A 15,741-nucleotide genomic window follows, 5' to 3' on the forward strand; every position below is an offset into this window, starting at 1 on the left:
ATGTTCAAAGAATATCATTAATATTATATTGGTGGAGGGTAAAATAGTATGTAAAATTTACCATTCAATTTATGATTTCGTAATCATCATGTAAAGTGAAAATGTGCCCAACTAAAATGGGACCAAGGGAGGATGATTCAAACTCTGCATAGTTAAGGTAATATTAACAAACAAATCTCACTTCCATTTTCGTGTAACTACATTAATAAGGTAACACTGACAGCCAAAATATTCTTTTCATATTCTTACTTTGCAATTTTTGCATTAAATTAAACAAGATTAACTAAAGTAAGAGTCACTTTGTGGTTTTCTTTTATCCACATTAAATTTGATAACTTTTTTGTGTCTGTTTTATTAGTGTCCCTTTCCTAGTCATGAAAGAAGTTTTTTAGTTGAACACTGTTTTTGTCTCCCCCTACCATCTGTCCATCTCTCTGCACCAGAATAAACAAACTAAGTATACTATTATTTCATTTAGTACCTAATAGTATTAACAAACATATTCAATATAATCTGATAAATAAAGTCCGAAAAAAGGTGAGATATATATAGAGATCTTAATCACCTTATTTTTGTGAAGTATAAAGATTATTTATGATAGACCATCATTTTTCAAAAATACAAAAGTACTAAAAAATTATGAAAGAGATATTGCAGAAAGAAAGGTACTAACAACAAAAATATTAAAGATAACCAATGTAAAAGAAATAACAATAGTAATAAAATCAAAGAATATTACGATAATGCTAGCATGATAATAATATTAGTAAGAGAACAAATAGGTGCTCCAAACTAGAACTTTGCTCTATCACTTGGAAAAGAGAAAACACCCGACTACATATTAACGTTCCATCCTAATCCTTAACTGGCCTCCATGCTCTCCTATCGATAAACCTCCATATCTCTTCTCAAGTCTATCATCACCAACCTCTGGTACCTCCTCATTGGGGCATTGTGTTCCTCTCCACATGTTTAAACAATCTTAGTCTCACTTTCCCGATGATTCAATTCCCCCTTGTACCCTATACCTTCTTTACTAATATTGCCTTTTCTAGCATATCGCACATTCATCTAAACAAAAATTATTTCTGTTGTATTTATCTTTCGAATATGTGAATTATTATCTAAATAACACTCCACCTCATACAACATATTCAATCTAATAATCACTTTATATAACTTAGCTTTAAATTTCAGTGACATATTCTTATTATATAATATACCAAACACGAGTTTCCATTCATCCATGCATCCCACTTCAATTATTATAGTTTATTAGCGTATCCCTAGATTAAGATTACAAATTGTTCTAAGATATAAAAGTAGCTAAGAGAATATGGGTGCTGGAGGCTGAGGGACGATCACGATGCATATATGTTTTTAAAGTTCTTTATTTCAAACCTTTTCTCAAAATATACAACAAATTTTAAATCCTAATTCGACCACCGTAATGTTGTTCATAGTGACTTGAAATATAGTATTATTATTTATCTTTATTTTATTAATGAGCTAGGAATTTAAAGAACTTTTATTTGCATGGATTTACCCACTTGAACACAATATATGACATCCTCGTCAATCTCACTATTTTCATAAATTATAAATTCAAGATACTTGAAGCTCCCCTGTTATAAATAACCCGTGTATATGTCAATCTTTACTTATCATCTGCAGTGAACTTGTACTTTATATATTACTGTATTTTAGTTCTACTCACTTTAGACACCATGGGGTCGTTTGGTAGGCCGTATTAGGACAAATAGTCCATGTATTAAGTGTGGTATTAATTAATACTATGTTTGGTAGGATTTTGAACCAATGTATTATTAATACCATGTAATAGTTATACACCCTACATGATATTATAGGGTGTATTACTAATACATCACATATGGTGGTATTAGTAATACATGGGTTTTAATACCATGGGATTAGCATGTGTAAAGACAAGAATATCCCTCAAATTCTTTTAAACATTTTTTTATTTTGTAAATTTTATTTTTTATATTTTTACTAATAAATTTATTCAAATAAATTAGTTTACAAATTTTATTATTATTTACAAAAATGTTCTCAAATTTTTTTTTATTTTTTTCTAAATCTTTTTCAATTTATTCAATATGAGTTACTTCTTTTCAATTTATCAAAATAATAATATCTCTCCAAATAATTTTAGTTATAAAAAACTACTCCATTAATTCAAAAAAATATTTATTGGTCAAAATCCGAAAATAAATTGCATACAAACTTTAATTTTGTAAATAGGATATTCATAAATTAAAATAATTTTTCTACTTAGTTTTAACACACTATAGAATACAATTTTATTTTAATAATGATTTTATTGTCTCATCCAAAAGTTATACGTATCTCCCCCAACTTAAAAATAACACAAAGTGGGAACAACAAGCAAATAATGAACAAACAAAGAAAAGATAATATAAAAATAATTTTTGTAAGTGAATGATTAAATCTTAAAGTTCTAAAATAAATAATTAGTTATATTGTTAACTTTTTTTATTCTAAAAAAGAATAATAAACTTTTGCAAAAAAAAATACAAAAAATTATAATATGTCGAGGGTATTTTTGTAACAAACAATATTCTTTTTAAAATATAATAATACATATTACTTTCAATGCATCAAACCAAACACTGCATAAAAAATAATCTCAGTATTACTAATTCCTGCACAACTAATTCCAGTATTACTAATACAACATATTCACTATTATCTTATACACTCTACCAAACGAGTCCTCTGTATTATACCGTGTTAAGCGTAAATAACTTATCAATATGGGTTGTGTTGCAGTGGATGGAGCTGCTTTAACCTTGACTAGAGGTCGAGAGGTCGGCCCTAGATATAGAGAAAACTCTGTTGGGAGCGCTGCATGCCACCTTAATGGACCTTGTAACGCATAATCTGAATTAGTCGGGTTCCAATACAGGCACTACTAGTTTCTCCTCCCACCCCCACCCCACCTTTTTTTTTTTTCTCCAATTATTTGTTTGCTTGGTTTTTAAAAAATTTGAGTTATTTATAGTGACTCATATCTCACTTCCTTCAACCAATAATCCCTCGACCAAAGAGCTCACCTTCACGCAAACTTCCATCAGCAAACCAACCCCTCTTCTTGCATTCCTCCGCCATACCTGCATTCAGTTTTCTTCCTACATTTTGTTAACTTCCCATTCAATTTCTTCAAGTACTTTGCTCTAATTCACTCATGTAAAACAAGTTGCTTTGCTCAATAAGTTCCTTTCTTGCCTATTTGTATTGCCTGTTCTTGAAAGATTTTTGATTTCTAAGTAATGTAAGAGTGAAAAAGATACTATCTTTGATAACCCCTTTTGCTTAATTCATGCCCATTTCATCTCTATTGTCATAATCATTTCATTCAAGTTCTTGATAATGGGTTGTCGTTAAGTTTCTTGATTCTTGGTTGTTATTGTTTAATTTGGTTGAAGTTGCTTTAAACCACTGGAAATTATCACTTTTCTTGAAATGGGGTCTCGCTAAATTTGTGATTCTTGTTATTTTTGTCCCCATAAGGTTTGTCAGATAGTGGTTATAAAGTTCTGACATGTAACTGAAAGTTAGATCCCTGTCAGTTAGCCCTTTGTTCTTGTTGACTGCATTTTGGTGGAAACTTAGTGTTCTGTTTATGTGAGGGAAGGAGTTATTTGTATAATGGATCTAGAGATTTTTGGAGTCAACCGTTAATTGAGATATTAGTAGATGGAGTATTGCTGTCGTTAAAGTTTTGATTTTTATAAAAGTTATGGCTTTACTCCGTTAATTTATATGAGTTGTGGTGGTCCTATGGAGTTCAAATAGGCAAAAAATTGTTTGGAGGTCTTAGATACATCCTAGATATATACTATTATTCATTGCTAACTGATTCTTTTGTTCTTCACTAACTTGTATTCTTTGTAAATCTGTTAATATGTAGAGTTAGATTAATAGTAACATCTTATTTTATGGACCTTAATGAAGGTCAGTATACAGTTAACAGAAATGAATCAGCGAATAATCGTTTTTATCATAATCACTCTAGTCATGATCAAGTAGGTCTTGTCTTCCTGCCCAAAGTTTTTTTCCCTTTGCCAATGCAAGTCTAGTTGAATTTGGTATTGGCCTCTCGAGTTTCTTCGATTCTGTGCTAGTTTGTTGTCTTTCGAGTTTTCTTGTCTGTCAAACAAAACAAAAAAGAACAAAATTTCCACCCTTCGGTTTGGACAAATTTTGAGTGATCATGGAAGAAACATTTGTTCCACTCCGTGGAATCAAGAATGATCTCAAGGGAAGACTGTTATGCTACAAGCAAGATTGGACTGGTGGTCTCCGTGCTGGTATCAGGTTAGCTGAGTGCAACTTAATTATCTATGAATTGACAATTGGAAGAACTTTCTTTTTCAGTGGGATTCAAATATTCTTATTATTCTCCTAGATGACTGTCTGTTCCAAAATGACAGTGTATAGTATATGTAGTAAATTATATTCTCTTGCCTTTTCATGGATGCCTGAAGATTGTCTTTCATGTGCTATTGCAGGATCCTGGCTCCAACGACCTACATTTTCTTTGCATCAGCCATTCCTGTTATTTCTTTCGGGGAGCAACTCGAAAGAAGCACGGGTAAAATTTGATCTTTTCATGTATTACTTTCATCATCTTGTTGGTTGGTTGCTGATATGCTGTTTCTGTCAAATTGTTATCTTAGATGGAAGTTTAACTGCGGTGCAGACTCTTGCTTCGACAGCACTTTGTGGTGTGATCCATTCCATTCTTGGTGGACAGCCACTCCTTATACTAGGAGTAGCTGAGCCAACTGTCTTGATGTACACATTTATGTTCAACTTTGCAAAAGATCGGAAGGATTTGGGTCCAAATCTCTTTCTAGCCTGGACAGGATGGTAACTTCTGAGCACTCTCGAATTCCTCCTATCATATCATCACCTTTTCTAACACGATTATGTTCAGGGTTTGTGTTTGGACAGCCTTTCTGCTTTTCTTGCTAGCAGTTCTGGGCGCGTGCTCCATAATAAACAGATTTACACGTCTGGCTGGCGAATTATTTGGCATGCTCATCGCAATGCTCTTTATGCAGGAGGCCATTAAGGTAATCAAATTTAAATATGCTGTATGATCCTAGTTTTCTGTCGATGTCCTGAACAGAAAAGCCATATTGAAAGCAGTACAGCATAAATTGATCAATCTAATCATGAAGAACATAAAATACAGAATCTTGTTCTGCTACTGTTTTTTCTCAGAAAATAGCAGCCGGCTTCATTGAACTATTATGGATGCTTTATCTTTGTGATGCTTTTAGCTAAATAACTAAATATCTTATGAAATTTGTGTTTCGTTCGAACTATTCAGTACTAATTAGGATTTGGTAGCCCAATTCCTTTTTTCCATCAACAAAGCATCATCCATTTCTTGAGATTTTTGCGCAATTGGCTGATTTGCACCAAAAGGCTGATGTTTTCACCAATTTGTAGAATTGTCGTAACGTAGCACGACAAATTTCGTCGAATAAGCACAATGCTTTTCTAAATTGAAATGCTCATTGCAAAAACACAGGGTTTGGTGGAGGAGTTTGGAATACCCCAGAGAGAGAATCCTCATCAGGCTGCATTATCACCTTCTTGGCGCTTTGGAAATGGAATGTTTGCACTGGTTTTGTCGTTCGGCCTTCTTCTTACCTCATTGAGGAGCCGTAAAGCTAGGTCCTGGCGCTATGGAACAGGTTATAATTTCAGTATAATTACATGAATATTAGTGATAACAGAAAGAAATTTTCTTGTTTTTTTTTTTTTTTTCAAATATTATTGTTAAAATCTAATGTAGTGTGTAGGTCATCCACTCGCTGTTAGTCATCATTTTAGAATGATCAGTTCTTGTTGAAACTGAAAAGGTAATTTGTTAATTTGCTGACAATTTAATGTTGTTCAAAGGCTGGTTGCGAGGATTTATTGCTGACTATGGCGTCCCACTAATGGTGCTTGTTTGGACGGCTGTATCATACATACCAGCCCGTGATGTTCCACGAGGGATACCCCGGAGGCTTTTCAGCCCCAATCCATGGTCACCTGGAGCTTACTCAAATTGGACAGTTATCAAGGTGCTTTCCTGTTTTATTTTCCACATTATTGATCAATCTCAAGATCATGGATTTGGTATTTGAGATCTGCGTCCATGGATTTGATATTTGAGATTTGTGTCCATTTGGTCTTTGCATATTTTGAAACTCAAAGTGATGGGTTTTACAGGAAATGATGCATGTTCCTCCTCTATATATTGTCGGAGCATTTATTCCAGCCACAATGATTGCAGTCCTTTACTATTTTGATCACAGTGTTGCATCTCAACTTTCCCAACAAAAAGAGTTCAATCTAAAGAAACCTTCCTCGTATCATTATGACCTCCTTCTTTTAGGCTTCTTGGTACGGTGACTCTGGCTTTCTTGTTTTTAACATCAATTTTACGTCGTAAGAGTACATTAATTATCACATATTAGTTAATGCAACTTTCCCCCCCTCACTTTGGTACTCACTAGGTCATAATATGTGGTCTTCTTGGCATTCCTCCTTCAAATGGAGTCATTCCACAATCTCCAATGCATACGAAAAGCTTGGCGACTCTGAAACATCAGGTACTGAAATTATCTCTTAATGTAGAAGTCTACCGAGTTCTCCACAATTTCTAACCTTGAATTTAAAAATTTATTGCCGACCTGCATTACCTTCGTTATACACTGCTATTTTCTAGTTGAATAATGCAAGTCCAAACACCAGCACATCTGAAATCTTTATTGTTCTGATTTTTTACTGAGTAGTAGGGAAATAAGGATCATGTAATCAAGAGTCATGACCACATGATGGCCTCAGAATGGAAAAAAGAACTTACGTTTATAAGTATTTATTTTCTCCTGCTTTCTTGTTTTTTCAAAGGTTTCAGTTCATTTTAACAGATACTGAAACCATTTCTTCACTACGGGTTAGTATAAGATTATTCTAACTTTTTCATGTGAGAGAGTTTTCTAATTTTCTTATTTCTATTTGAAACAGCTTTTACGGAATAAACTTGTGTCAACAGCGAGAAAAAGCATTGATAAAAATGCAAATCTTGGCCAATTATATAGGAACATGCAGGAAGCTTACAATGAGATGCAGACTCCCCTTGTCTATCAAACTCCTTCTGGCCTGGTAAGTAGTTGAAGTCATCCCAAATGGCTACGATTACGGTACATTAAAATGCTTGCCATTACAGTGTTCCTTCAAACAGGGGTTGAAAGAGCTAAAGGAGACCACAGTTCAACGGGCATCGAGTACCGGGTACATAGATGCACCGGTCGATGAGACAGTATTTGATGTGGATAAGGATATTGATGAGCTCTTACCAGTAGAAGTCAAAGAACAGCGTTTGAGTAATCTCCTTCAGGCGTTAATGGTTGGTGCTTGTGTGGCTGCTATGCCTATCTTGAAAAGGATTCCTTCTTCTGTTCTCTGGGGATACTTTGCTTTCATGGCGATAGAGAGCTTGCCGGGAAATCAGTTTTGGGAGAGGATATTATTGCTTTTCACTGCACCAAGTAGAAGATACAAGTGAGTCACTGCCCAATTCTCCGATCTAGGATCAAATTCCCGAGAGAGGACTAAAGTAATTTAGACTGATTAAAATCTTTTAAAAAATGACTTATTAGTTCACATAAGGTCTTTTGGATGCGAATAATATCGAAGGATCAATGATATTTATTCTGTCTTCTTTTCTACAAACCTTAGAAAGTTAGAATCTATCTCATTTTCACCGCGACCTCTTACATTTCCTAGATAGGCTCTTAAGTTGTACATAAAGAATGTATTCAGCTTTGTCTCTGAAATCGCTTCTGGTATACCTTTCTTAATCTGCACATTTATCAGGGTCTTGGAAGATAATCATGCAACATTTGTTGAGACGGTACCTTTCAAGACAATTGCCTGGTTCACCTTGTTTCAGACAGTTTATTTGCTCCTATGTTTCGGCATAACGTGGATACCAATAGCTGGCGTTCTTTTCCCATTGTTGATCATGCTTCTTGTCCCAGTGCGCCAGTATTTGCTTCCCAAGTTTTTCAAAGGAGAACATTTACAAGATCTAGATGCTGCAGAATACGAAGAAGCCCCTGCAATAGCATACAACATGTCTTATGGAGTAAGTTGCCAAAAGCTTTCTACATCTTTCAGCTATTAAAAATAAATCCTCATTTTATCCTCATCAGTCTTCAAATAGTGCTTATCGCCAATCCTTATACTTCCCAAATGAGTTTAATAGTGGTTTCTCGGACTGAAAGCATTTATTATCAGTAGTATGCATGCATCAGAATACGAGATTTGGCCTAGGAAAGTTCAGAATGACAAGGACCGTCCAGATATCATCTTCTTAATCCTATGACTTTATGCACTTGCAGGATCAAGATCCTCAGGCAAGACCTACCTGCATTGATAGTTGTGAAATTCTTGATGATATAATCACAAGAAGCCGCGGGGAGATCCGGCGTTCATGCAGCCCAAGAGTAAATAGCTCAACTCCCACCTCACTTGAGGAAATCAAGTCAGTGCACAGCCCACAGCTATCTCAAAGGGCTTACAGTCCAAGAGTCAATATACTAAGAGGAGAAAGGAGCCCCAGATTCAACGGCAAGGGGCTTGAAATAAAGCAAACTCCCAGCCCTCAGCCATCTAAACTTGGTCACAATGGTCGTGGTCCGTCTTCTACCTAGTATTAACAAATATTGTGGTGAAGTTACAGTCTCTGGTTGTTCTCGAGAGGTCTTTCTATTCTTGTTAACAGTTCTTGAGAGGTAGTGTAAGTATGTGATTAATCTTCCCCTAGGCATTTGTTTCATCGTTTGTGTGTCTTACTAGTCTTCAACAATGTATACTGTTTTATTGTGTTGTATTCTTGTATGCAAATCCAATTACTCTGGGCAGGGGACAAAACCATTATATCAAGAAATAAAAGGGTGAAAACCATTATCAACTACTAGCTTTTGACAGTTCTATTACTGGCATTGTGTTTCATCTGTATCTGCATTAGTCTTTTTTGCTATTGCACAAACAAAATGACCTCTCAAACTTTTGCCAATGCTTGTCCTTCAAATAAACAGTGAAGTTTGTCAGATAAGTATAATAATTTACAAGCTAGGGTCACTCTGTGTAACTTGCCAATTGACACAACCTAGTGGAATGCATGCAAGTCCTTCCACTATATCTGCAGCTTGTACAGTAATTATTATTCTAATATGTTAAAAGCAACCAAGTATCTTGTCAAAATCTCAATGGAGACAAAAATATTAAGTAATGGCTGATCTTCTTCCATCTTTCTGAATTTGTTGAAGGTAGCAGGTACTCGATGGATTAGTTTAAAGGTGTGTAAGTGAACCCAACACCCTTTACTAAAAAGAAAAAAGCAAAACAGCATCAAAGTATCTTCTTGATAAAGATTTTATGACCACTTTTTCTTGAAACTGATTTTGTAATTAGTCTTTTTCGTTACCAGATCTTTGAGTCTTTTAAGTGTCAAAAATGCAGTCTTGACAGTGGTCTGCATTGATATTTTATAATATTCTCTTTATCAATTAAAGCAATTACAAAATTTTTAAACTCAAAAACAATATAAAGAATAGTATATGCTTACAATTGAGTCATGATGTCAAGCTTGATACTGAGCATTCTAATTTGATGTCAAAATCAGCATGCACATGATTTAGATACGTTGGAGATTAGATTGGTTACAAAATTAAATTCTGCCTACAATATTAAACTCCTCTCCTTTTCTTTCCACCAAACTCTTAACTAAAATCTCGAGTTTGAGCTCTAAAAAAAATATAGGGAACGTCTTTTCCGCATTAATTGCTGAATTTGAATTAATCAAAATCCTAAAGAGATACCGAACATGACGAGATATATAAAATTAGGTGTTGAAAATCAACTTTTATGTCAAGATGCGACAACAACAAATTCAGTATATCCCCAAAGAGTGAGGTCTGAGGAAGGTAAGTGTACGCACTTCATGCCACTACCTCACAGGAGATATAGGGAGGCTGTTTCCGATATACCTCCAGCTCAAGACAAAAACAGTTAAAAAAATAATAATAAGGGAACACAAAATACGTTTATGCCAAGATGCATGACATGTAATTACAATAACAACAAAATTGGTGTAATTTCACTAGCGAAATCTAAAAAAAAAATGTATGTATACCGATTTTATCCCCTACTTATCATATGCATGACATGTGCTTGTATATAAATTTAATCAAGATTACTTAATATATGCTCTCACGACATAATTTATGATCAGAGGCGGATTCAGAATTTTAAACTTGGGGGTCCCAAGGGCTCCTTTTCTGCCACTAAGTTATCCCTAGGTTTAGTTATGAGTTCCCACCTATTAATATTTATAACTTTTGACGATTTTTCTATGTAATTTTAAGTCTTACGGTAGTGAATATGGGTTCCCGAGAACCCACACCTTCTACTCTACCTCCGTGAACACGATGAGTATGTGAGGAAGTTTTTTTGCAATTAACATAAAAGAATAAAAAGCCAATTCGACAACAATGACCTTGAGATCACACGTTTCGAACTCTCATGAGTCATAACACAACACTTTCATTTGTGGTCAGTAAGAGTAGACACATAATTAAATTCACCAATTAATTAAATTAACAACAGCAACTTGGTACAAGTCACAATCTTGATAAATTAGGACGTGATAAGACACGTTCATATAAATTTTAAAAATAAATAAATTAAGGGAAGTATTAAATTATGTTACGTATTACAGACCTTTACTTTAAAGAAAAAGTATGAAATAATTAATATTCCTGAAGTAGGACTATCCAAAATAAAAAAACATCTTTCGAAACATATGGTTTCGTACACTGGTGGCACCAACTTGATCACAATTTCTAATAAAATTAATCTCTATTCAAAAGATGACCTGATGCACGAAGCATTTCGCGATTACATAAGGTTCAGGGAAACGCCATAATCAAAGGATGTGAGATAGACAATTTATCCTAATGCAAATATCAGTGGCTGCTTCGTGAATCTAAAACTGAAAGCAAAAACACATATCGAGCAATTATAAAAACTGAAAGATTTTTCTCCAGTGATATGTGGTTGATTTTGTTTTTTTCTCTCGAAAAACTTTCACATGCTTTGATTTAGAAAACTAATGAAGTGAAAATCAGTAGGAAAAATTATGTGGTGCAGGAAACATCAAGTCATAATTACTAGGGGTTGTATTTATGTATAAAGCGAATTTCAGACTCATATACAATTCTCTAAAGTTTGTATATATAATCTTTAATTTGTATAGTATTTAGCAGCTAAATTGTAGCTATGTTTTGTAATTCGGCCAAGCGTAGTTATGTCGTCTCATTTATTGCCTAAATGATAGCTATTTCAGATTTTTTTTTTCAAATTAGTACTATTAGGGGCCATTTGGTTGGGAAACTAGTTATCCTGGATTAACTATCTCGGGATTAGTTGTCCCGCCCTTAAGAAGGAATAAGAATAACACTATAATCCCGGAATACGCTCATCCTAAAATTAATCTTGAGATTAGATATCTCTTATCCCTTCTACAAAACGACCCCTTGCTAGTATTGCAGATAAAGTCAAAATCGTCTCAGCAGCCCAATATAAGGTGGCCCAATGGGCCCATTGACCCATTCATGCAACTTGGATGTTCCCATGTATATTTACAGGCCCAAAAGATTCATATTTTGTATTGATTAACAGTAGGAGCATATGTGTATCCAAAGTATGATGAAGGATATGTACGTATCATTTGTTATAGTTCGAGGATATATATGACTCTTTTTCGTGCAAGGAAAGATGAAATATTTCAAGTCAAGCAAGGTGCCTTCATTTCGAAGCTTGACGATTCTTAATTGGTCATTAACTCGAATCAACATGTTTTGGAACAAAATGATTCACTCTTAGCGTATTACGTACATTCTCATTTTCATTTTATGTAACACCCTTTCGTTTTAATTTGTTTTAGAATATTAGTACTTGTACGTATTTAACCATTATTTAACCTCATCCTTTCATTTTACTCTCTCAAAATTTGTTGCACTCACGTACTTGATATTAAGGCTGATTTTTTATCATAGGAAAGAAAAAGACCCAAGGACATGTGCAACTCTTAGCATCTTTCACTTTATATAAAAGCAATTATGGTACTACAAAACGACAGTGAAGTTTTTTACTGCATTGCACTTCAAATCTATTTAGTACTGTTGAAGGAATAACATTTCATACCACAATGTTGAGAAGATTGTGTACACAATCCAAAACATTACATTTTTTTATGGTCATAATCAAGGCATCAAAAGAGAATTTTCTGTATTTAAATCCAATTCTGGAAGGCTTTCTTTTATTATATTGATGAAACAAGTAATATGTATACATGGACTGTGAATTCAACAATAATTTGTCTTGGAATAAATTTTGATAGACAGTAGGAGATTGTTGCTGAAAAGCCTTGAGGGTGATCGATCATTGGAAACCAGGTAATTTTGAAACACCATCAGTAGGCAGATTGTCTATAGAGATACTTGTTTGGTTGAATGCTAAAGCCAATTCTTTGTAAAGAAAAAGACAGCCTTCTTGTGTGAAATGTAAGCCATCACTGCAGCAACATAAAACAAAGAGTTATGAAATCCAACAGGCATAGGCAATACAATAAACAAAAGTATAGCTAGTACTATGAACTTCAAATAGTAATGAAACTATATATGCAAATGTGTCACTTACAGGAGGAATTTCTTTTGCCAACCTTGGACTTGCTGCATTTTAGACCACAGATCGATGTAAGGGAGATAAAGCTCTTTGGACAATTCAACTACCTTTTTCGCATACTTTCCAGATTCTTCGAGTGTCCTTTCTGGCAAATCGATCTTTTTTCCCTCGGCCCTAACAGATCCATCCAACACGTAAGATGATATTTGATTCAGTTGATCACATTGACAACTTTATGTGTAAACATCTCAAATGTCATACAGAGAAATTGCATCATCGTACCTTAAAACTTCAACCCGTCTTGCGTCATCAACTGGTGGTGGTGTTATCATCACTATTTGCACTGACGGGGAATATTGCTGTATTATAAATAACATGAATGAGACATACAAAAGAGAGGTACAACATCAAGTTATATCATGATTGAACAGGGAAAAATTCCAAACCTTCATATGTTTAACCATTTTATTTAGGTTTTCCTTATATTCATCAATTGGGGTATGTTTTGCTTCACTAATTCTTCCCACAAGAGCAGCATCATTTGCTCCAAAAAATATAGTCATGCCAGCAACAGGTTTTGGACTTGGAGCATCCTGTGATATTAATAACCAAATATAGTCTAATCATGAGTCATGACCAATTGAAATATATAGGTGTTCGAGCATGATCGATTTATAACTTTTATGTATATACAACAGATGTCGAATTCCTTGGAGAAAACATACGTTACGTAATACATACCAATTGAAATAGATGTTGGAGCATGATCAAACCCCATGTGGTGTTGTATCCAGCATATCCACGAACTAAGAAATCAGCCTTTACAATAATACATCAAATTCAATTACTTTATATTACTAATAAAATGTGTTTATTACATCAAATTGATGGGGGGAAAAGAATACATACCCTGCGAGAATAATTATTATAAAGAAGACCACCCCAACCACCTACATCGAAGGCCACTTGAGTAATGGAGTCCCCAAACAATACAATTTGTGGCCTAATCATTTTGAATAAAAATGAAATTCCACAAATTCAAACCAAATTATATTTGGATTTTTTTTTTCTTTGCAGAAGGTGACAAGGAAGAAGAAGAGAAAGGGGGAACTAAATAATGAAATAAACCAAAAATTTCGGAAATGAGACGTACTATTTTTACTTTCTTTTCCGGAGTTCAAGTTTGGCCATAAAATAAAGGCACCATAAGTTTGTTTTTAATTTTTTTTCACTGGCTCACAAAAATTCAAAAGACAACCACACAAAAAAATTACCCTATTCAAATATTTACAATTTTTATAATCAAACATATCAATATGAAAAGACAATATTGTACTCTATCCATTGATTTTACTTACAAGAGATAATTTATCATTTTGTATTTATTTTATCCTTGATGAAGTTGAGCATTTTAATATTATTATTTTGCTTCTCATTGTCTTTGCCAAAATGTAAGCTGTTGGCTATTGGACTTTACCACTTCTCCATTTTCTTAATGTAGGAGGATTTAAGAATGTGCTTGCGATGGGACGGATGCGACTTCCCTCAGTTGGTTTGGGTGGCATAGCCCGTTGCATAAGTCCCCCCCTTTTTTTATCCCTGTTTCTACATTACAGCGGTTGGGTGGAGCGGGATTTAGAGTCCGTTCGCTTTCTCGACTCAATCTAAACGTTGGGAAAGATTAAAGGCTGCCTGTTGCAAGTCAAACCGGTCACATCCTCTACCTCTTGAATGGTGGATTGGAAGGTTTGGAAACCTCAATCCTTATTTGAAGGGAAAGATAGTGGATTATCTTCGGAGGGAATTAAAACCCAAAGAGATAGATCTCTTCTTCATCAAGACAGCTGACCGAGTCGAAACCTACTGCTCAAGTCTTCCGAACCCATCCACAAATAGCTAGAAAACATTTTCTTATTTACGACTTTGCTGCGGCTGTCAGCCTTGAGGGTCTTCTAACTGAAGATAAAGGACCGGTAATTGAATCAATAACCGTAGTTACTAGACTAGCACTTAAATTAGCTGTGAAACTCACTTTGTTGGATTGTTGGAAGCAGATGAGCCCGTGCAAGCATTAGAACATGCATTCTCGCGGCCCTAGTACTACTGACTTTGCACCAGAAACAATTGAAGCCTTTTTTCGGCATCCCTTCTCAGACGTCTTATTCCTTGCCTTAGCCAGTTCAAGGAAGTGAAACTAAGACAGGAAACTTCCCCTTTTTTTGACTTTGTTGTAAGTAAGACCCTGTCCTCTTCCCGGATCATAGGGCTAAGTCGAAGCATGCCTGAACCTTCTTTGTCGGAGACTGAGTTAATATACAATCCCACTTTGGAGACTCGGAAGAAGGGTGGGATATCGGCTACGAGAGATAGTCCTTGTTGTTCACCTCCGCCTCCCGACGCTGCTGACCCCTACCGGGACCTTTTTCCTTTATTCGCTACAAGACTGGTCCCAAATTCTAGTTCGTTGCACTCACCCTTCCTGAACAGTCACTTTCCTTCCCCGTGGGTGGTTAAAGGTATAATCCTTTAGTTGAGTTTGAAATAGGATCGCAGCCGTCCGAAAGAGAAGGAACGGAAAGAGCAGGCGGCAGAGAAAGAGACAAGGAGGAAGAAGGGGGCACTACGGGAAGAGCATCCAAGACGCGCTAAGGCAACATAGACCCCATAGTGGTTTCAGTGACTGATAGGTATAGTAATAAAGGCTTCCTGGCGTTGTAGGCACTAGAATGGAGGTATTCCTTTATTTTGTCAAAAGCTTTCTCCCGAAATTTGGATTTCGAAATTTGTGTATCGGCTCGCAAGTGGTTATACAAGAGAAAGTCAAAGTCTGATGGGACCACCTTCTTGTGACTATGTTGAAGAATTCTTTCCCCCCTTTGAGTTCTCGAGTGAAAGGGTCCACGCCATAGGAAAATATCCAGTTTCTCTCGCAACATATGA

General features: G+C 35.1%; 2 protein-coding genes across 4 annotated transcripts; one reads left to right on the top strand and one right to left on the bottom strand.

Moving 5' to 3' along the window:
* The first annotated feature begins 2,747 nt into the window (after positions 1 to 2,747).
* On the top strand, positions 2,748 to 9,028 carry LOC107875905 (probable boron transporter 2). 2 transcript variants are annotated; one of them, XM_016722798.2, is made up of 12 exons: positions 2,748 to 4,362; positions 4,557 to 4,639; positions 4,725 to 4,917; positions 4,985 to 5,123; positions 5,588 to 5,753; positions 5,962 to 6,128; positions 6,277 to 6,450; positions 6,564 to 6,659; positions 7,075 to 7,212; positions 7,292 to 7,611; positions 7,927 to 8,197; positions 8,454 to 9,028. In XM_016722798.2, exons 1-12 carry the CDS (start codon positions 4,259 to 4,261, stop codon positions 8,763 to 8,765), a joined length of 2,163 nt encoding a protein of 720 aa, XP_016578284.2. In that variant the 5' UTR covers positions 2,748 to 4,258; the 3' UTR covers positions 8,766 to 9,028. The 2 variants fall into 2 exon arrangements, with proteins under 2 accessions (XP_016578284.2, XP_016578283.2); XM_016722797.2 differs by having other exon boundaries at positions 3,061 to 4,362; positions 7,277 to 7,611.
* A 3,391-nt stretch (positions 9,029 to 12,419) lies between these two features.
* On the bottom strand, positions 12,420 to 13,957 carry LOC107874727 (GDSL esterase/lipase At5g62930). Of its 2 annotated transcripts, XM_016721478.2 has the most exons (6): positions 13,711 to 13,957; positions 13,543 to 13,620; positions 13,248 to 13,394; positions 13,084 to 13,160; positions 12,817 to 12,975; positions 12,420 to 12,691 (listed from the first exon to the last, which is right to left on the bottom strand). In XM_016721478.2, exons 1-6 carry the CDS (start codon positions 13,810 to 13,812, stop codon positions 12,559 to 12,561), a joined length of 696 nt encoding a protein of 231 aa, XP_016576964.2. In that variant the 5' UTR covers positions 13,813 to 13,957; the 3' UTR covers positions 12,420 to 12,558. The 2 variants fall into 2 exon arrangements, with proteins under 2 accessions (XP_016576964.2, XP_016576965.2); XM_016721479.2 differs by lacking the exon at positions 13,711 to 13,957 and having other exon boundaries at positions 13,532 to 13,607.
* Between the last annotated feature and the right edge of the window lie 1,784 nt (positions 13,958 to 15,741).

The sequence above is a fragment of the Capsicum annuum genome, chromosome 6 (genome assembly GCF_002878395.1).
Source record: "Capsicum annuum cultivar UCD-10X-F1 chromosome 6, UCD10Xv1.1, whole genome shotgun sequence".
In the NCBI taxonomy this organism is placed as follows: Eukaryota; Viridiplantae; Streptophyta; class Magnoliopsida; order Solanales; family Solanaceae; genus Capsicum; species Capsicum annuum.